At 42.8% G+C, this 22,428-nt stretch overlaps 2 protein-coding genes across 4 annotated transcripts in view; one reads left to right on the top strand and one right to left on the bottom strand.

The window, feature by feature from the left end:
• The window catches only part of AKNAD1 (AKNA domain containing 1), a 36,409-nt gene that overhangs the window by 10,754 nt on the left and 3,227 nt on the right, over positions 1 to 22,428 (bottom strand). Inside the window, exons 2-12 of the mRNA XM_066624554.1 lie at positions 12,426 to 13,462; positions 10,226 to 10,285; positions 9,334 to 9,475; positions 9,040 to 9,188; positions 8,898 to 8,957; positions 5,904 to 6,037; positions 5,406 to 5,562; positions 2,203 to 2,351; positions 1,155 to 1,240; positions 931 to 1,063; positions 181 to 281 (exon numbers count right to left, since the gene is read on the bottom strand). Coding sequence (XP_066480651.1) covers positions 181 to 281; positions 931 to 1,063; positions 1,155 to 1,240; positions 2,203 to 2,351; positions 5,406 to 5,562; positions 5,904 to 6,037; positions 8,898 to 8,957; positions 9,040 to 9,188; positions 9,334 to 9,475; positions 10,226 to 10,285; positions 12,426 to 13,462 — 2,208 coding nt within the window. The remainder of the gene's footprint in view (positions 1 to 180; positions 282 to 930; positions 1,064 to 1,154; positions 1,241 to 2,202; positions 2,352 to 5,405; positions 5,563 to 5,903; positions 6,038 to 8,897; positions 8,958 to 9,039; positions 9,189 to 9,333; positions 9,476 to 10,225; positions 10,286 to 12,425; positions 13,463 to 22,428) is intronic.
• The window catches only part of GPSM2 (G protein signaling modulator 2), a 42,925-nt gene continuing 41,972 nt past the window's right edge, over positions 21,476 to 22,428 (top strand). For all 3 annotated transcript variants that reach the window (XM_066626636.1, XM_066626637.1, XM_066626634.1), the window contains exon 1: positions 21,476 to 21,566. The gene's annotated coding sequence lies outside the window, so the exon portion shown is untranslated. The remainder of the gene's footprint in view (positions 21,567 to 22,428) is intronic.

Below are 22,428 nucleotides of genomic sequence, written 5' to 3'. Positions count from 1 at the left end.
TTGTGCCTGCTTCTATTTTAGGTCTGAGCTCTAACATGGAAAACAGATGCTGGGACAGAACCATGGCACAAACTGACTGTCACTGAAATGACACCATACTATTGTAATATTATAGGGCTGCACAGTTAGCAGCTTAAATTCTAAAAAGCATGCAGTCTTGTTAAATAGCACTTTAAGTACCTGATGAGTCTAAAGCAGCTGTTTTTCCTTCTAAGAAGATTGAGAATCTGTCACAGTCAGACTTTCCTCTATTCATTCTTCTGTAGTCCATATTTTTAGTTCTATGTTGAAAACAGAAAATACACCAGAGATGTTTAATGCATGATAAGAGTTAGCATGAAGGGACTTAACTGCCCAGTCCCATAGCATGCAGTAGTGTTGGTGCAGCTTCTGCTGCATGCTATGGGCTGGCTTTAGAACAGGCAGTGATGGAGAGGTAAGTAAAAAACTTCTTTACTTACCTATATTGCCACACCATAGTCCCCAATGGCCTATTTGGATCTGCACCTGTCATAAATCTGAGAGAGTCCATGAGGGGGTGTTGAGACCAAGCTGGGAGAATAGGATTTCTTGTTCCCAGCCCTTCCCCACCTGGCCTGATCACTGGAATGCCCTCTCTGCTGACTCACTTGCTCCAGCAGGCACTAGATGCTCCTTGGACGCACTGCAGGCCAGTAGTCATTCCTGCTGGCGATCCTGGTCCATGTGCCATCACTGTGGCTGCCATGTCAATGACCCAGGCCTTGCACTGACAGAATGCAAGTTCCACCAGCACATTGCCTGGATAGGATTGGGCCGTAAGTCTACTGTAAGGTTTACTGGGAATATTTTTTCTCAGCAGTTCCCTGTAAGAGTGCTCATTTTGTTTTGATTGACAGTGTAGGCTATGTTTTTACACACACACACACGCACACACACACTCACTCTAACCTGCTGGATGAACAGGAACAAATTTGTTTACTTGATAACTGTATTTTCAGTCTAGGATGTAAAAAAATATTTTCCTTTGTAGCGTTTTCCAGTGTCTCAGGAAAACAGTCATCTGAAGGATAAGCAAATCCGCCTGTGAAAAAAGTGGACAGGATAAGAACTGACTGGCAACAAGTTCAATCAGAATTTTTTCATGTGTTGATTAAAACATAAATTGTTCCTACCTTTTTCTTTCAACACAGTGAGATTTGCTGTGGTGGATAACTGATTGGTTGGAGGTGGATATCTCATTTCCCAATAGCTTAAATTCCTGAAAAAAATTAAGATATTGGGCCAGATATTCTGGTTACAGGCTAATGAGGCGGTTCCTAAATTCTCCAGGACTTTGGGAACCGCTGTAGGTCTTTGTGGGAGAGGGATGCAGACAGCAATGTGATCGCCAGGATCATGCCACTGCCAGGGATGAAAGGGACAGTTTTGAACTTACCAGGGGCAGTACTGGCCTCCCAGGGGGTGCAGGAAGCTCACAGATACCTCCACAGGGCTCCCTGAGCTTCCAAATGTCTAAAATTAGCAATCATGACCCACTTCTGGTTTGTTATTGCAAAACCAGAAATGAATTGTGGTCACTATTTTTAGACATTCTGAGACTTGTGGAGGCATCTGCAGGCTCCCCCCCCCCCCCAGGAAGCAGTGCTTACCCTGGTAAGTTCAAACTGCCTCATCCCCAGCAGTGATGCGATCCTGGCAATTGTGTTACTGCCTTTGTGCCTCCTCACCCCTTAAGGGGGCAGAGACAGGGCTTCCCTGGCTGGTTAGTTGGAACCCATCAGTTTGGGCTAAGGTTTATTGCAACCAGATTACTGTTATAAATATGAGGGACCAGTAGTTTGGGTGGTTCAAAAGAGAATGTTCTGGAACAGTGCATCATGTTTCCCCAAGTCCACAGCTCATACCTGGAGGGCAAGCATCAGCCATTGTTTGCCAACTCAAATGCCACAGTAAACTATAATTAGCACTAAACTGCAAATTGAAAGTGAAGCTGCACATGGCTTGCAGCTTGCTTCTGATTCAGCCAAACCATGGTTTGGAGGCAGTTTGAACTGAGCCAGGGTTGATTAAGACACTGTGGCTGCAATCCGAACCACACTTTCCTGAGAGTAAGTCCCAATGAACTGAGTAGACCTGGTTAGGATTGTGCCCTGTGACTATTTAATAACTATCTTCCCTGGATTGCGTAAAGTTTAACACTCCCACTGGAAAGGATGATACCTGCCACCTGGGTTAAGATTTTGAAATATCTTTTCTGAAATCACTTCCACAGGATGATTTCTGTCTTCTCCATATTTTTCATTGTCTGAAACCTTCAATCCAATAGTGGTCTTTGATGGAGACTCAATAATGCTTGAAACCACTGGACTCTGTACAAAAGGGGAACAAATAAAGCACAATACATAGTCTATTTAAGAACTTTCTAAATGTATGGCAATTAAATAATACTGGAGAAAGCTGCATTTTGGTTTTTTGTTTTGTACAGTAATGCTGTTGAAGATTGTGATTTCCCCCATTTTCATTTGTAAAACTGACTTTGCCTGGCAATAACAAAGTGGACCACTGAGAAATATTTTGATTGTAACTTTCATTTCTACATAATAAAGCCATAATTTTTAAAATTTTTCCTACTGTAACATGAAAATGAAACTGGACTGAGAAGGAGAATTTATCATCCTCTCCCAAGTACTCATGCCCTTGCACTAATTGCCTAGTACAGTGGTACTCAAACTTTTCCAGCCAGTGGCTCCCTTGACCCCTGTAGCTGTTGGCCATGATGTTACCAAAAGGGCTGTTTTGTTTAGGGGGAATTATTACACTACCCTTATTGGAACCTCAGGATTGCAGGCTGGATAACAAGACGGCGTAATGCAGAGAAATTCCCTTTAGCTTAAAGAGAAGACTGGGAGAAAGAACTTTTAATAAAAGATTATAGCTTTGTTACAAAAGCACAAAGGTAAACATAATGCACATGGGAAAATGAGTAAGTATGTTTCTTGGTCCTAGTACTTGAATCCAGTGTACCTAGCTTTCATGGTGGTTGCATGTAAAAAGTATTTGGTGCATCCGAGGAAATTAGAAAAAGGAAAGGTTGTAGGGAAGGATTTTAGGGGTCCTTGGTCTGCCAAACCCAGTTGCTAACTAAAGATGGGGAGAGAAGGGGAGAAGGGGGGGGAAAGAAGGAAAGAGTTTCAGGTGCCAGATAGTTGGGGGGGGGAAGAGTCCTGTGTAGAGCACCCTCTGACACAACACAGATGTGTTGTGTCCTTGGAGGGGGAGCCAGAGAGAGAGATGTGGGCCGAAACCCTCTCTTAAAAAGGGGTTTTCTGACTCTGCTGAGCTGAATGGTAACTTCCTTACCACCATCCAGCAGGGTAAACATTGAAAAGATCAGGATGTCCCTTATCAGCAAAATTCAATGGGGTCTAATGGCTGGCTTCCTAGCTGGGGGAACTTTGAATGGGCAACCCAGGAAGGCAGTTCAAGTTTGCATAAGGTACTTAAGCAGTGATTGAGTTAAACAATACAATGAATAGGAGACACTTAAACAATGATTTAATATGCCAGACTTCTTCCTATAACATATGATCAGGGAGGTGGATTTAAGATGCCTGTAACCACAGGGAAGTGGAGGTTGTGTACGCTTTTGACCTGATTGTGATCTGTGTGTTGCGGTTTAATCTGCATGATACTTCAGTCCATAGTACATAACCAGATAAAGAGAAAATCACAGCTAAAGGCAAAAGGAGATTTTCAAGTAACAATGACTCCCTATCATGTTCCTGAGGGCTGGAAGTGACATCATTAAACAGGAAGTGGCCATTATTAACAGGAAGTTAATATATTAACTATATTAATATTAATCATATTATTAATTAAATGCAGATCTTAAAAATATATTAATACACAGCAATATACATGCTGCTGATCAACTGCTGATCACTGTTGGAGACAGGATACTGCAGTAGGTAGATTCTGTATGATCCAGAAAGACTCATTTTTTTAACTTTGTAAGCATACCAATAGAATTGTTTTATCAAATGAACTTTGTGAATAATCAGTCTGACCAACATTACACACACCCACCCCTGTGGACCCCAATCCAACTAGCCATTTCTCCCATTCTCCTTGGATAGGATTGAACCCTTTATTAATTTAATTTAATTTTTCCAGCAGTGGTGGGAAAAACAAAAATAGACCATGAAAATATATCAGAGCTGATAAGGGTTTGGTTAGGAGGCTGATTTGTCTCCTATACTAGGAGATGCACAGCTCAAGCTTATGCATGTCTACTCAGAAGTAAGTCCCGGTAGAGTCAATGGGGCTTACTCCTAGGAAAGTGTGAATAGGATTGGGCTGGCAATCACTTCATCAATGGCTGATAAGTATTCCCTTCAAATAGCAAGATTCATCACTTTAAAAATACAGCCTCTCCTCTTCAGTCAAACAACAAGATTAATAAATCACTTTAAAAACAGTACCCTTTTTCTGCTCCTGGCCAAGTCAAGACAAGTTGTGTGCTTGTCCCTCCCCTCCCCCTTTGCCAACTGCATGGAAACAGCTTTGAGGGGAGGGGAAGGAAAGCGGGAAGGTTTGGAGATTGAAAGGGGGGAGTGGAAGAGGGAGGGGTTGAAAAGAGAGATTTCACTTTGATGAGAAGTGATCCCAGGTTGGGAACTAGGAACCAACCAGACAAGGATCAAGGAGGATTTCTTTCAGACAAGGATCAAGGATGTCAGCAAGGACAAGGGCTGCAAGCTTAGCATGCTCAGATGGGGTACTTGCCAGATGGGGTATGGAGTGGAAGAGCTTTGCAAACAACATGCAGTGAACACAGAAGGCGGCAGCCTTGGAGTGGAGAGAGAAGAGGGCGGGGTGGCAGCTGTTGTGAGAGGGAGTAGCTGAGCAACTCCCCTTTCTTCTGCTTTAAAAAAAAGTGCAGCGATGGGTAGAAGACAGGCTGATATTCTGCCCAGGGGTATGACTGTATTGCTGGGAGAGGACATCCTGCGCCTCTCCTTTGAGTTCCTGGCACCGCCCTAATGAGCCACGCCTCATAGTTTGAATAACACTGGCCTAGTATTTTGGGAGTACTGCAGACAGAGTCACTTCTCACTGAATATTTGGGTAGAATATTATCTGCATGTTTTCCCTGATATTACTTTAAGAAAAAGAGCTAGATGCTTTTAAAAAATAAATAAAACTCAAAAATTCAGGACAGGACCTGGACCTTAGGAGGACCTGATGGTTAAAGTTCCAGCAAAACACTGCTAAGTTTTGGGAATGAATTGTACTATCATCACACTGACACAACAGCTCAGGAATTCAGTTTCAATGAAGAGAATCAGAGCACGACAATAAAAAGACAATAATTTGTTGCTTATTAAAACATAATAGTTTATGTTTACCTCACAATAGTTTACCTCACAATGGCTTGCAAAGGAAGAACACACAGATTCACAGGGTGTGAGTGAAGGTGATGTTCGGATAGTTGAGGAATGCAGATTGTGCCTCTTATCAACCTTCTCTTTGATATCTTCAAGTAGCATCTCTAGTTTAAACATCTCCCCCTCCATTTTTCTAAAACCAAATACAAGGTTCAAAGTTATATAAAATGTATCATATATTCTTCTTCTTCTGGCTGTTATATCATGAAAAAGGGCAGAAAAACAAATGGAATATCAAAATTTAAAGAATTTCAAAAACAATATATAACAGCCACTGTGCCTTAGCTATTTTGCCCAATTCACTTTTGTTTCAGAGCTTTATATAGGACAAAATGCTTCAAAATAATTTTAGAATTAAACAACCACCAATAAATGCATCGTCTTGTTATGTGTGCCAATGCTTTTCTTACTATGGAATGTGTAAAGATAAACTTCTTAATGACTGCATTATTACTGTATTACTTAAAACGTCACCTGTCAGGATCAAACTCTCCAGTGCTTGTTGATGAATGCTTGTAATTCTGGAGCTGTAAAACACCATGCTTCTCCCTCATGGCTAGATAATTCTGTTCAAGCAGGGAAAGCTGTTCTTTTAAGAGCATGAAAAACTTCACAAATGAAATAAAACAAAATATACAACTTTATTATTATATGTAGTTGTACTCTAGATAATTTTAGTATTCACAGCTGTCCTTAATCAGGTCATAGCAATACTTTCAATAGCAACAAGAGATTGGGTCAGATCACAACTAGTAATCATATGAACAAAGGACATTCTGTTTGTACAAGTATTGTTATCTCGTCCCACTGCAGCCCTCTTCCTGAGCTTGAGGATGCTCAGGAGCAGATGGGGGAGGGGTTCAGGAGACAAAAGAGAGAAGGGGAAATGGCAAAAATCATTCCTCGTCCTCCCTCCATGTATTAAAGAAACTGCTTCTCTTCACAGAAATACCAGCTGGGACTCAATTCAATACAAATACAATGTTAACAGCTAAATCAGATTGTGTTAATCTTTTTAAACTCAGCCTCCGTTTTAGATGCTGCCAAAGCAAGGATAGCTACTACATGTGATGGATTTGAGCTTATTCCTTAACATCAGTGATAATTTTGCAATCTACTTTAGCATATAAAAGACTAGTGTAGCTAAGGGGGCACTGGGGGATATAGGGCCATGGGTTCTAGACCTCTAGGTCATGTGGAGGGGTACCATTTCTCTGGCAGGTGGAGAGCCTAGCTAAGTCCAACCCTCCAGAACCCCCTAGCAGCAGTGCACAGTCTCCCAAGCTTAGAAAGGCATTCCGGTTTTGTGAAAACTGTGTCTTTCTGAGGCCTCCATGAGGCCTTCTGAGGCCTGGAGAGGCCACATGTGCCTCAGACCACCTCCTGGATGCAACTTGGGGGTGGTGGTGTTAAATTTGATTTTGTCATATAGGGGGTTAAAAATTTTTGTGCCCCTGGGTGCCAGATGCCTTAGCTACGCCACTGAAGATTCTTACATTTAGCTGAAAGTCCAGTCAAGCACTTTAACAATATTGCTCTAGCTATAGCCCCACATGTACTTCTCTATGCAGGTTCTCTGTACACCTGGTTCTTGTGCAGTTGAAGCTCCTTTAAATATGGGCTGTCCTGCACACTTTAGTGGAGGAGAATATGGCAATGCTCAATGCAATGTGAATGTGGAGCTGTCCACTCTGCTATATGTGATACTTGTGGGCAGAGGAGCTCTGTACATGCCGCTTTCTTGGCAGTGTCACATCAGAGCAGTGGCGTAGCTAGCAAGGGGCAGGGGGCAGTCCACCCCAGGTACCAGCCTTGGGGCTGACACCACACATCGCTAACATCGCAGTGGTTATGAGTAACCCCATTATGTTATATACTGTTGGATGCGGAATTTCCAGCTGAATGCAATGCAAAAATGTGGAGGAAATATCTCCTTTCCATCAAAAGTTATAGCCAAAAAACCAGAAACCAAAAAAAAAAAATGCATGGAGTCCTATGGAAAGCGAAACTGAGCCATATCGCGCATTTACGCGCGAGTAGGCGAATGTGCCTTAGTCCATCGGAAAGGGTAGGCTGAGAGGAATCCAACGACACCAGAATGGTTCCTATCCAATGAAAGCTGCACCCAAAAAACACCCAAGAAGGAAGTCCCTCCCTCCAAGTAGGCAAATGTATTGAGCCCTATGGAAAGCGAAAGTGAGCCACATGGTCATGTTTACTCGCAAGTAAGCAAACATGCCTTGGCTGCTGGTCAAGTAAGGCAAAGAGGAATACAAGGCTGGCTGCATGATCCCAATCTGATGAAAGTGGAGCTCAACAACTACTCTAGAAGGCCCTCCCCCTCCAGAATAAAACAGAGGCTTGAGCTGGTAAAGTGGGCACTGGGGAGGGCTGAAAATCTCACTGATTTAATTTAATTATTTATAATTATTTTATTTTGCTTGATGATGTCACTTCCAGCCATGACATCACTTCTGGTGGGTCCTGGACAGACTGTCATTCTAAAAAGTGGGTCCCAGTGTTAAAAGTTTGAGAACCACTGCCTAAACTCAAAACAGGCCAATGAGACATCCAGGGTGGTGGGGTGGGGTGTGATACCTTAGTGACCAAACTTCTAGAAATCGTGGCTTTTAGGAATAATACCATCATGTTATATATACCATTTGATGCAGAATTTCATCCATTGCTTGTGGGGAAATATTCACTGCATTTATTTTCTGGCCATTATTATTATTAATTTCATGTCATGACTATTACTATCTCTCAGTTTCACCTACCTCACAGGGGTGTGAGGACAAAATAAGGGGAGGAACCATGTACACCACCCTGAGCTGCTTAGAGAAAGGGTGGCAAAAATGTGAATTAATTAATTAATTTATGTCATATGGTGTGACAAAAATTTATGGGCCCCGGGTGTCAAATGACCGAGCTACGCTTCTGCATCAGAGGACATACTTTACTCCCTTTACTCTCATTTGGGAAAATGTCCCAATAACTCTGACAGTACTTTTTTCAAGTTATGATTATTCTTATACATAGACTTATGGTCACAGAACTGCTTCAAAAACCTCATGTATGATATTGATTTTCATACTTAGAACTCTATTCTAGTTTGTGAAAACTGGTTAATACAGTGGGTCATATGGTCTTCTTCTATTTGTGGAAGAAGTCCTGTTTGCCCAAGGGGGATAGGGCAATTTTAGTTTATCTCTTTCCTCTGCAGCTCCCCGCACCCCTGAATATATGCTCTTAAGGATCCCTCAGTGCTTAGGAACAAATATCCAGGGAATGAAAAGGGAAGGAGAGACAGGCAAAAATTGCCCCTCTATCCTTTGCAAATTGGGCTTCTTCTATGAAGAGAGGAAGGCCTTAAGATACTATCCAATATGCTTGATTTTTAAACAAGTTTCAAAAGTACTGTTCTCAAATTAAATTATTTCTAAATAAATCTCTACAAAAGGCATTTACCTGATGGCATTCTTGGACTGGGACTACATCCTGCGCCACACATTTAGAAAAATTTTCCACCTTTCAGAGAAAGAAATGCATTAATTTTTTAAAAGGAGGTGAGCTTAAACTAGATATTAAGAATACAAATATTTCACATTACTTTTGTCTTCAGCTCTTCTGTCTGTTCCTTCAACATCTGAGAAACCTCTTCCCCTTCTGTTGCTTTCTGCAGTGGAGGATGACTCACAAATGACTGCCTTGTTGCACCAGCTGACGGTAATGGTGAGACCATCCTTTGAGACCCTACTTCTACAAAACAGAATGAACAAAGACATAAAGTGAACACTGGAATCTGTGCACTATTTCAGATGATAGACTGAGAAGCACAGTAATTAATTAATAAAGCCTGTAAAACAACAGTATCCTGGCTATTTGGACAGCACTTTTGCATTACCTGAAAGAGAGGACTGGGGGAAACCAAGCATGGGCCTTACAGGAACAGTTATAGATGGAGTTGTAGACCCTTCAGAAGTGACTCCTCTGTCTTGTCTTTTAATGACAATATTTGGATTATGAGAATTTGAGTGAGGAAGTAACTATTAAAGCAAAAGCATAAAATTAGCATCCACAATCAAAACATTCACTTGCCTCTACTTTCCTATAACTCCAAATCCTCCAGAGTCAGCAGTCAACAATATGTAATAACTTGGTCATATCAAAAACAAAATCTAGGCAAAACATTTTAGGAATTTTTACAAAGGACTATGGACTAAGCTACTGCTCACTCTATCAAACCTATACCCGACTAAAACTGACATCTTCTAGAGCAGTGGTTCTCAAGCTTTTAGTAGTGAGACCCACTTTTTAGAATGAGAATCTGTCAGGACCCACCAGAAGGATGCCATGATCAGAAATGACATCATCAAACAGGAAAATTTTTAACAATCCTAGGCTGCAATTCTACTCACACTTACCCAAGAATAAGACCCATTTACCAGCACTGTTAAAAGCATATACAGAGTAGCCTGTTAAAAGTACAAATTATAACATTTCCCCCAATGTAGTCACATGCCATGATAGCATAAAGTCTAATATATTAAAAATAAAATATTGAAATGAATGGGGACCCACATAGTGGGTCCCAACCCACAGTTTGAGAAACACTGTACTAGAGACAGCACTTGCTCTAAGAGTACACTATTTCACAAGAAGTTGAAGTGGAAAGACTTATGTACAACTAAGCAAATTACACACTACAAATCATAGTACAGCTTCAGAGATAATCTTTGTATTAAGCACCAGGTCTCCCAAATAAAACAGTTGAGTTCATGTTCCGGAAGATTTACCTTGGTATTAAACCTTAGGTGATCAATATGATTCTGGGCCTCAGCTTGTTTTGTCAGCAGCTATTTCAAAAGACACAATAAAGAGAACACCATCATCATCTTATTAAAAAAATGCTACAACTGTTTGATGCCTATGAACAGTATCCTCTTCACACCAAAACTGGCTGAACTGCTCCAGTGTTACTGGATATGCACTAACATTCTAACTGCTAGGGGAAAATCTATATTTAATCCATTACAACATGGTGCAGATACTGTGAAGAAAGTAAATGATAAATCTGGCAAGAAAAATCCTTTCAGAGACTGGTGGCAGAAGATGCAACATGCTGTTGGCAGGAGTGGGGCACAGGGGAATGGCTGTTGGACAGATTGGGAGTTTTGGAATGGGGGCCAACTGGTTGTGTTGCTGAAAGGGAAAATGAATAAATAGTAGACTGAAAAGCAAGGATGTAAGGGCAGAATGGATAGAAAAAAAGAAATGCAAGTGGAATTTCAAAGAGCTTATTTAGTTCAGGAAGGCAACACCGCAAGACAATTAATCTAGTTCAGTATTATCATCACCAATTGGCATGGCTCTACAGGGATTCAGACAGGGAATTTACTAGCCCTACCTCTAAATGCCAGAATTGAACTGGGCACTTTCTGCATGCTACCACTGAGGAAAGATCTCCTTGGGGATGGTGCAAACCAATGGGTTATTATTATTTTCTAATAGAGTGACTATACTAACTAAGCACTGTAAATGCATCAAAATCATATACAGGGTCAGGCTTTTTATCTGTGGATTTGGGACTCACAGATTCAGCTCACCACAGATTCTGAACCCACTGTGAAGGGCCAGACCTGAGCTCCCAGATGCAACCAAAGGTGTTCTCCAGTCGGGTCTGGGAGCCTTTCTGAGGCCCACAGAGGCCATTCACAGCCTCTGCAGACTGCAGAAAGGCCTCCAAAGGTACCAGAAAGACACTTCCAGTTTTTATGAAAACTACCTTTCTGGCACCTCTGGAGACCTTTCCGAGGCATGCAGAGGCCTCTGTGGGCCTCAGAACATCTATGAACAGCGACCACAGAACACCTCTGGTGTCTGGTGGTCCAATGGACTGAACCCATGAATTTGCTTATCAATGGGTTTCGGTCTCTGAGGAGCGGGGTCTGGGAACAGATACCCTGTGGATACCAAGGTCCAACTATAGAACCATTATGGTCTGGGAGGGAACAATAATTACAACAGAGAGCATCTTCAGTGGAGGTTACAGATGTTTTTCTTACACTGATGTACAGGTTGAGACTTATTATTCATGTGGGTTCCATTCCAAGCACTCATGTGGATGGCAAAAAACGCACTATAGCAAATCAATTTAAAAAACAAAGTTTCTTTGCTCTGGTGATGTAAAAACAGCCTTGCTGGCCTTTGTGATGTAAGATAAGAGTCATTAAGAAGACAATTCATCAATCAGTCATCCTCCAAGCACTTACAAAGGCACTTCACTCAGCCCCTCCCTTCACCAATGCAAAATGATCACCTTTCTTTCAAGTGGAGAGAGAAGGACTGATGGATTGTCAGCCAGCTGCCCCCTCTCTCATTAAGGAGGCTATTGTTAAAGGACTGTTCAGTTTTTTAAACTGATTTTAAGGGGATGCATTTTTCCCCTCCCCAGGGATCAGCACATTCCTTCTCATTTGCAGTGGCCATTCGTGTTGAGTCAAATAGGTGTATAAAAAATCCATGTATAAATAGGCTGGACCTGTACATCAGAGTGAGAGTACATATGTTAGAGTCTTCATATGTGAAGATCATGCGTGTTTCTATTTTTCTGGATACATATTTGGAAAACTTGGAGCCCAACTATCCTATCCAACTTTCCAGGCCTATTGCAGCCATGCTAATGGGGGATGCACTGCATCCTGAGGTGGGGGACAGTCATAGAGGCCTCCTCAAGATAAAGAAAGGTTTGTTCTCCTACCTCAGGGCTGCATTGCACCTGAATCGGCACTGAAAAGTTGGATAGGATTGGGCCCTTGGACTGGTAACAAATTCCCAGTGGGTGTGTACAGCACACTCATTTCTGACTGGTGTGCACCTGTGTATAGAAAATACCATGTAATGCTCAGCACTGGTATAGCACTTTCTGAGTGTGCAAACCGCTTCATGTATATTATCCTGATGTGAATATGATTTAAAGATCAAGATGTTATCTACCTCTAGCTGTTGATCAAGTTCAGGAATTCTTATTCCATGTTCCAGATTCTTCACTGCAACAGATTCCAAAGAATTCATTCCTTCTAGAACATCTTCAACAATTGCTGATATACCAAGTACATTGGGGGAAGATTTTGTTTGTTTTATTATAGAGGCTGATTTATTATTTCCTTTGGGTATTTTGACCTTCGGAGCAATCTTGGAGAAATCAGGAAGTCGATAATGAACCTGACGTTGACCATATTTGAGGTTTGGAGAAGAATCAGTCATTTCCAGAAAATGTTTTTGTTCTTCACACTCTTCTTTGGGGTTTGAGAAATAATTTAGCTCATCATTAATTGTATCTTCTTTCTGAGTTGCAAACCATTGGTTATTTGCAAGGTAGTCTTCTCTGTCGCAACTGGAATTTTTTTTCTCATCTATTACAAACTCATCTTCTACCAAATCCCAAGTCTTTTCAGCTGATTCACATTTCCCTTCTCTTTCAGAACTATAACGTTCAAGATTTATTTTTTCTTCCTTTGTCAAAGTGGTCCCTGTATTTTCTGAATTCTTAATTTGATTTAGAATAGTTTCATCAACACTTTCAGTAAATGATATCTCTGGAATAGTCTCAGAATCAATTAATGGGCAGAATTCTTCTTTGGGAAAATGACGTAAGAGGACATCTGACATTTTTGAGCTGGAGAAATGTTGATTTCTTCCTGAACAATTAAAATCCCCAGCTGTGAATTTCTTCTCTGTTACCATGGTAAATTCCAAGTCATTTTCTCTTGGAAATGATGCCAGACTTATATTCCTTTGAGTTAGATGTGATCTGCAGTCAGACTTTTCTGTTAAATGACTGCAAATTTCAGGAGATGTTAGGGTAAACAAACCTGGAGAGGCATTTTCTACAGAAGTGAAATCTTCCAGATTTTCTGAGATACAATGCAGTTGATATAGATGTTGTAGATCTCCATCATAAGGCAAATCTTCTTGCTCATCATCTGTATTGTCCTCAGAGTAGTCAAGCATATCAAATACTGTGTTATTCACTTAGTTTTGATATGATCAGATGGTCCTTTCCAACAATACCTACTCATTATATCTTGATCATATTCCACATGAATTTCACTGAATGTCAAGTTTCATATTCTGTAAGATCTGAGATAACATGAATATTTTATGCATTTATTAAGCACAGTCAAGACACTTTTAAACCTGTAAGTTCCCATTACCCCTCTCCAAAAGCTTTTATAGGCAGATTTTCACACAAGGGGCCTTACTGAACAGGCACCCATCAGAATTAATACAACAAAAACTTAGAGGATATATCTAAGAATCTAATCTGAGAGAAAGAAAAAATTATTTATAATCTATAGTACTAGAAGAGTTACAGTTTAACTAAGGACATAATCCTAATCCCTTATGTCAGTGCTTTCCAGCACTGGCATAGCAGTGCCAATGGGACATGTGCTGCATCCTGCAGTTGGGTGTCACTCACAGAGGCCTCCTCAAAGTAAGGGAATGTTTGTTCCCTTATCTTGGAGCTGCATTGCCCTTATGTCAGTGCTGGAAAGCACTGACATAAGGGGTTAGGATTAAGCCCTAAAGAGTTTAAGACTACAATTGTATGCACACTTACCTGGACTCATCATAGATTTGGAAGGGAACTAAAACATCATCCAGTCCAACACCCTGCCAATGCCCTGTAACATCCCTGATAGATGGTTATGCAGACTCTGCTTAAATACCTCCAGTAATGGAGGGTCTACCATCTTCTAAGGCAGACTGTTCCATTGCCAAATAGTTTGCACTGTCAAGAAGTTCTTCCTAATGTTTAATCGAAATCATTCTTGTAGTAATTTAAACCCATTTGTTCTGTCCCTACCCTCTGGAGCAACTGAAAACAAATCTGCTTCATTTCCCATATGACAGCCCTTGAAACATGTATATTTATCATGTCACATCTTAACTGTTTTTTCCCAAACTAAACATGCCCAACTCATTCAACCTGTTCTTGTAGAACATAGTTTCTAACCCCCTCATCATCCTAACTGCCTCCTCTGGAGCTGTTCAAGTTTGTCAATACCATTCTTAAACTGGACCCCAGAACTGGAAACAATATTCCAGATGAGCTTTGAACTAAAGCTGCATACAGTAGTACCATTAACTTTTACAGTCTCAATACTATACTCCCGTTTGATATAGCCTAGAATCACATTTGCCTTCTTTGCTGAAGAATTGTATTACAGGCTCATGTTTAGCTTGTCATTTACTAAAATGCCCAGATCTTTTTTCACATGTATGTGGGAATAAGATCCATGCATCTATTCCCCCCCCCCCCCAAAAAAAAGTCAGCCATGTAGGACTTACTTCTGGGTAGACATGATAAAAGCTAATCAAGTTACAACTTTCCCTATGAAGGATATAAAGACACCAGACCATTAATTCAATTTTTTTTAATCCAAAAAGAGAATCCATTGTTTGCACAGAATATTATTTAATGCATAATATAACAGTCCTTCTCTTGACCAAAATGAAAAAGTGTCAGTGAAATCCTATTACTGTATTTTAACTCCGTAACTCTTGCAGCGTAATCATAGGCATGTCTACTCAGAAGTAGGTTCCATGGTGTTCAATGGGGCTCACTTCCAGGAAAGTTTGCATAGGATTGCAGCCTAATTCACATGTTCCCACAAATAGCAGACTGACAACTGTAACCTTGGAGATGGTGGGCCAGTCCAATCCTAACCTGCTCTAGAACAGGCAGGTTGACTGGCTTGCACTGTAATCAGCACAGGTTAGGTGCAGGCTGGAGTCTGACTCAGGGTGAGGGGATGTTTTTCCCTTAGCCTGTGTTGAGCCCCAGGCACCCCTATCAGGTTACTCAGATCTATGCCAGCAATTTTGCTGGCACAAATCCAAGCAGTCCCTGTAAGGCTGCAGGGCATGGGAAGTGAGGGTTAAGATTTGGCCTGCACTGCTGCAGCCAGCCCCACCCTCCTCCCAGGTCCAATCTGTTTCCCATCCCACGCTCCCCCACCCAAAACACTCCTCCCCACTTCCATTCTGCCCTCCAGCCATCCCCTCCCACCCCCTGCAGCTAGTGCAAATGTACTCCATCCAGGGCTGTATCTGGCCTTTGGAAGCCAGTGCAGGCCTCCACACCAGCCCAGCAGACTCCCAAGATGGCACAAACGTGCTTAATGGCAAGTTTGCAACACTTGGGAGCCAATGCACCTGCTCAGAGTGTCTTCTGGATTGCGCTCCTAGTATATTTCTTTGCCGTAGACAGTATTCTCAAAAACAAGAAGAAATCTAAATATAAACTACTTTAACAGACATTATGCTGAGAAATTCCACAATTACCTTTTGCTTGACACAGTTTAAAATATTGTTTATATTTTTCATACTTGATAACAATTCAAAATGTTTTAAATCAAGCCTTCCCCCCTTATGCTTTAGCAAAACTGCAGGCCCAAGCAGATGCAGTAGTAAATAGGTTCTAGTTAACTCTGCAGAACTGAAATCCAAGCAAACAGGCTTAGAATTGAACTACATTTATATACACTTCTCAACAATGGTTCCTTCCCTCTATATATGCGACTAGAGGAACAAATTTACTTGACAACATTCCTAAAGTCTTAACTGCTTTTAGGTCTAGGATATACTTTGTTATACACTTTCTCATAATAGGGATGTAAATAGCAAGCAAAAATAATTAAAGACTACATCCTAAATCTTTCTTTCAAGACACACTTCTTTCATAGAATCTTCCTTCAGTATATAATATGGCTCAAAGAAACATCCTGCTCCGTCTTTCATTGCTCTCAATCATGTACAGAAAACAAAAATTGTTAACACTGGCAATGCTCTCTTATACTTACACATCAGAGGCGAAACGTTTGGCTAATTTCCTAGGCAACCAGGACAGTTATAGTAACTGAGCTAAAAATTCGTACGAGGCATTCTGTTGTCCAGTATGAAAGAGTTTCGACTCTAAACAAAACACAGAGGCTCTGTTTCACGCTGAGTATATTTAATTACATCAGTTGTAATCCTATATTGAACTTCATAAACCTGTAGTAGCCTAGTATCTGTGGAACTGCAACCATACACCTTGCTATTTATTATTCTATTTTGACCCTGTTACTGTTCAGTGGGATCACAAAGGGAATATAAAGTGACAAACCAACATTTTCCAATCCCTGGTGGGAGTGTCTAATTGAGCCCCGTTTCACTTATCAAATAACTTTTGTTTTCTCTGGGAGCTCTAAAGAAGTTTAGTATTGGGTGTTAGATTTCTTAACATTTGATGCCTTTAATGTCATAAACAGTTTATTCCACCTACACTGTGGAGACTTTCAATTATTTATATGGGAAGGCACATGCAAGTTAATTATTTACTATTATCATGGCCACCATCTGGGATTATTTCCTAAAACCAAGAGTAAACATTTGCATCTTGAAACCTCTATGAATTATCTACACCTGTAATTTCCAGGGATGTTGGTTAGGCCATGCTAAATGGGAGTTGCAAAGGGATGAGACTGCAGTGCATTCCAGTCAACAGATGAAAATCCCCTAAGGTATTTTTCATAATAATCTAAATTCTAATCAGGTAGAATCTTCTTGTAAGGGGCCCTGTTAGACACAGAAACTCACCTCCTACCACTGTTGTGTTTACTCAATGACACAATCTAAGAAAATCCAGTGAAAAATTAACAGATATCACCTTCATTCTGGCAGTCGTGGAAGTGCAGCAGTCTTACTCTCCACAGCAGCTATTGCGATATTTTATGTAAAACAAGCATGGCAAAATTATACCACTTGACAATAACAGCAAAGGGAATAGTTTCACCAAAACTCACAGTTGGTGCAAGGCTATGCTGCTACTGGATGTTATGAACCTTTCTAAGGATGGGATGCAAAGGATTAATCTTGAACTCTCTCTATCCCTTCTTGGCCGACAAAGGTCACTTCCATGGTGCTCCTAAGGAATGCAAGAACCTGCCTGCTGTGCTGAAACAACAGTGCCACAAGTCCCTGTGGCCATAGATCCCTGAACCTAGACAGCAGACCCCCTTAACACTTTTATATTACAATAAACACACAAAAAACAGAGTTGGAATGGTGGATAATTGTTCAAGTAGGTTGGAGATAAATTATCCCTGATCTCAATAAGATAACACCAAAAAAATAAACGTAACAGAAACTTTTCACATGTTATGTTTGATAAAGGGCACACATAATAAAGGGCACACTTTAGTGTACTAAAAAAGTAATGTGACACATGTTTGCAAACATGTGAATCATACACGTACATGAGTAAGGTAGCTGGAATTGACTGTGGCTCTGTGAAGTGTATGCTTGCTGTAAATCTAGGTTTGCTGGATAATATGTGAAATGGTCCTTACGTATGTTTTAACTATGAAATTTTTCCCCACAATATTATTTGATGTACTGTATTATACAACTGGTCCACAGCAGACAACACATGCAACTGGCGCTTCGGACTTGAACTGTACCCCAGGACAAGAGAACATATAGAAAAAGGTAGGCACTTCTGTTCCGGAAAAAAAGCCATATGGACAATTCCGTTTGCACTTGTAATGTGATACTCCCTGTCAGCCACAAGGATTTTCTAAGATGAGCATAAATTGAAGCACATTCATGCTGAAACAGTGCCTACAATCCCCAAATCAAGCTGCACAGATATCCTAGGAATGCTGTCAGGGCTGGCGCAGCCCTGAGGCTGTCAGAAGTGCTCTATTTGAGTGGCAAGTGGGATGGTGGTAGTGAACTGACAATGGGTACCCCACATCCTGCACCTGCCCACCATCCACTAGGCTGCATCAGTGGGCTCTCCAGTCATCTTCCTGCTCAATGAGAGTAAGCAAGGATTGAGGCAGCGGCAGCCCATTTCTTTCTCCAGCACTGCCAGTGGGGGGGGAAAATCCTCTCATGCGCTAACTGCTAAGCTCATATGCACTAATCTCCTTGCTCACCCAACTACTCAGGAAAGCAGCTGGAAGGTCAAGGAGAGGGAGAATGTGGTGAAGTAGAGCCCTCCCTCAACTTGAGCTCCAGTGCCACCTCCTTAGCAGCAAGTGCTTCCAGCTGTTCCCATTCACCCGGCTAATTTCAAACAGGGCTGGTAGGAGTAAGAGGAAAGAGATGGCACTGGAACTGATGGTAAGAGAGTGGCTCTGCCTCGCTGCACCTCACCTTGCCCATCCAGCTGCTTTCCTGGGTGAGGAGGTGGGGCAGCCTGCAACAGTGGTGTTGGAGCATGCATGGACTAATGTGTACAAGGTGTTTTTGTTTTGTTTGCAGGGGGGCACATACAGTAGGAGCAGCAGATCTGACCCAACAGGTGGCAGCTCCTCTCAGGCCACTCCTGATTGTTGCCCTTGTGTGAAGGGGGCTGATATGATGCACACTGTCATGTAACTATGAGAAAGCACAGATGTGTTTTGGGGAATAATATTCTAAAGTCAGAAACCCTAAAATGCATAAAAACGTGTCTAGTATCAAGGTCCAAGTGTTGCAGTTTAACCTCTGAAATAATGCAGAAACTAGTATATAAGATTCATTGCAATATGGGCACTTTCTTGAACTCTTTGTGTTCTTGGTGATCACAAAAAGGAGCACTGTAAGGCCTGCACTGCTGATGAAAATGGGAGGCTGCTGGCTTTCCAAGTCTGAGAAGATGAATTCCTTTATGTTCTGGTGCCAAGACCAGCAGTCATGGCCCAAATGTGCTTTGTTGCTTGCACGCATTATCAAGCCTGCTTCTGATGTTTTGCATCACAGGTGCTTGTGTTTTAATGATCACATCTCATAGGTCTGGGTGTGTTCCCATCTCCACCCCTTCCTGTATGAAGGTATTTGGACTTACTGCCAAGGGCTCCAGGTAGGTAACTATAATTATTCTGTACTGTCCCTCCCTTTTCCTGGGCATAGGAGTTTTGTTAATTATCCTTACACCAATTCAAAGAAGAACACCATTGCTGTAAACTGTTCTATATGCAAACTTACTATCCAGCAGAATTTTCAAAAGTGGCTTACATCCTCAAGGACAGAGAATGTGTCTTGGTGGATCGGGTGACCATGAAGCATTATATATCTGTCTTGTGATGTAACATAAGATAACAAACACATGATAACAAAACACTGTTTCTCAGACTGTGGGTCTCCAATGAAAACATGGGTAATGGAAAGATCAGATAACTAATTGCCTCAATCAATGAAGCTATTCAAAAATCAGATCGCTGCTAACTGCCCTGCCAAGAGCTGAGCTCCTGCAGTTGGCAAGGTAGCTGCTAACTGCCCTGTAAACACTTGCGCTCCTGTAGTTTGCAAGCTTGTGTAAATACAGAAAGATAAATGTTTGAGTGCCTTTTTTCTGGTGCTTCCCCCCAAGTCTGTCAATGACAGGTAGTGGGGAAAAGTGAAGGCTGGGTCACTTAACTAAGCCCTTCAAGCTTTGATGCTTATTCATTAGGGCTTGCCTCATTATGACAAATGGATCAAGTTTTTTTGGTAAGTAAACAAACTACTGCTTGTGAATACATAAACTATTGTTTCTTTTTTTAAAGTCTCATAAAGCTAGGTGGGTTCCAATATAACAGTGGTTCCCAACCTTTAAGAGACCGCAGACCACTGAGCCAAAAGCTGGAATTGCTGGGGACCACATGCAACCCCCCCTCACCCTTGGACACAAAAAATCCATTTAAATTTGTATTATTCATGGGGTTCTGTTCTCTGAACCCTTGCAGATTAAAAAAACTGCAGGTATTCAAAACCCGTGGTTTTCGAAACCCCGCCCGAACCCCCAAGGTTATTCTGCAGCCTGCAGAGGCCGCATGCATCTATTCTCAGTGGGCTTCAAAATGAAGCCCAAACTCATTTAAATGCCTGGTTTTTACCAAAAACTGGAAGCCACCTTTAAATGATTCTGGGCTTTAGCCCACAAGATTTAGATTCTGGGATTCTGAAGCCCACAGAGGTCATGTGCAGATGTGTATGGTCTCTGTGGGCTTCATAATAGCCTCTGGAGGCAAGTGGAGCACAGCTCCTTTGACCTCTGGGGGCTCCAGGTTTGCCCACACCCTGGGTTCAGGGATTAGAAAAGATTTGTAATTAGAAAAGATTTATTAAAGATGTGTTTTTTATAGAGAAGGCTTGTGGTTTGCTGCTGTGCTGCCAGCTGCAGGCAGTCCAATCTCCACCCTCTCTGGTGGTCCATGGGGGACTGCTCACTCAGCAAGATGCTGGAAGTGTTCAAAAATGATTGTTTCTCCTGAGACCTCAGGGGCCACTTCTCAGGGACTCACAGACCATGTGGTCCCTGGAACAAAGGCTGGGAACCAGAGCAACAGAGTGCCATTTTTAAAAGGGGGTCCTGGTGCTAAAAAGTTACAAATCAAAAAAGAAACTGGGGGACACACACAGTGCAACCCTAAGTGTGCATACTCAGAAGTCCTACTGAGTGTAATGAAACTTACTCCCAGGTGTGTATAGGATCTCTCTCTCACTCACAAACTTTCTCACACTCACCAAGCAAAAGTACCAAGGTGCTTAAAGGTGGGCAAGCCCCTGTCACGAGGGTTCCCACTGTGCCCTGAGAACCAGCGCCCCTCACTTGCTGCCCCGCCTCTACACAGCCCCTGAGGGGAGGAGGGAGGGGCGAGACCAGCTCCCACACCAGCCTCTCCCACCAAGCCCAACCTCACCCTTCCTCTCACTGCCACCCCTCGCCTAGCCCCTCAGAGAGCGGCTCGCAGGACCAACAGACTCCACCCCTTCTGTCTCTATGTCTTCTCATTGGCCAGTGTGAAAGATGCAGAGGACAGGGCAGCCCCCGGCTCTTCCGAATGCTCTCAGGCCCTCCGTCACGCAGGGCGCGTGCGCGGTTGGGCGCGAGCTAGCGTACGGCCGTTTTTTATCCGTCACGAGGGGGGCGTGGTCGGGGAGCCGGACCGCGCGGCGCTATTGGCTGAGGCGTTTGTGGGGCGGCGCCCACCCTCTCTGCCCCAACGTTCGCGGTGGGGGCGGGGTTAACGTTGGAGTGCCGTGGGAGTCGCTGAGGAGGCTCGCAAGCTGTCCAGGGTGGCCGAAGCGGCTGAGGGGGGCGCCCCACAGCCGAGCTTGGTACTGTGGAGCTTCCTTGTGAGGGGGGCGAAGGTCGGGTGGGGGGAAGGAGCTCGAGTGGAGGTGCTAAAGGGGGAGCCATCTTGAGGGCGCCCACACGGGGGGGGGCAGATGGGCGCGAGGGCACTGCCAAGAAAGGGGCCCTTGGTTGAGTAGTGGGGAGCGTTGGTTGCGAGGGGAGGCCTAGCCAGGCATCAGCTGCCCGTATAGAAGCCCATAGAAGCCACCTTGCGTCGTTGGCTACAGCCGGTGGCGTAGCTAGAGGGGAGGCGGAGCACTCAGAACGTCAGCGCGGGGGGCAAGCGGCCCCTCCCTGCGGAGCCATTCCCGGCGGGTACACCACCGGGTACAGTCACAAGTGGGCACATCAGTGCTGCGGAAGGGAATAGTTTCCTATATGGGACAGTTTGTAGCTTGATATCGAATGTTCTATAGAACCTTGTGTTGCCCTCCACGTGTGGGGGGAGAGGGGAAAACCCCTGGGGGCTGCTTAGGCTGCTACTATAATTGCAATCAAAAGGGGGAACGCCTATGAAATAGGATAGTATACGTGTGTCTTCTATTGGTGTTCATTGATACAGTGTCATGGATATTGCAATGTTTTGGTTAGCAGCCTCTTGTCTGTGTTTTGCACTGGAACCAGCTCTGATCAGTTTCATCTTCCTTCGGAACCCCCCCTTGGTAGCTCAGTGCGCAAAAGTTACTTGGCGCACCTGCCGGCATGAATGTAACGAGTGGGCTCTGTCAGGATTCACCTGCAGCATCCTTTGTGTTGTTTCTCATACTGTGGGTCGGGACTCTCTAGGTGGGTTGCGAACCAATTTCAGGTGGGTCCCCATTCATTTCAGTATTTTATTTTTTG

This window comes from Tiliqua scincoides, chromosome 4 (assembly GCF_035046505.1).
Source record: "Tiliqua scincoides isolate rTilSci1 chromosome 4, rTilSci1.hap2, whole genome shotgun sequence".
NCBI classification, from domain to species: Eukaryota; Metazoa; Chordata; class Lepidosauria; order Squamata; family Scincidae; genus Tiliqua; species Tiliqua scincoides.
Note: the sequence above shows the minus strand (reverse complement) of the source record. Positions and strands in the feature narration are given on the sequence as shown.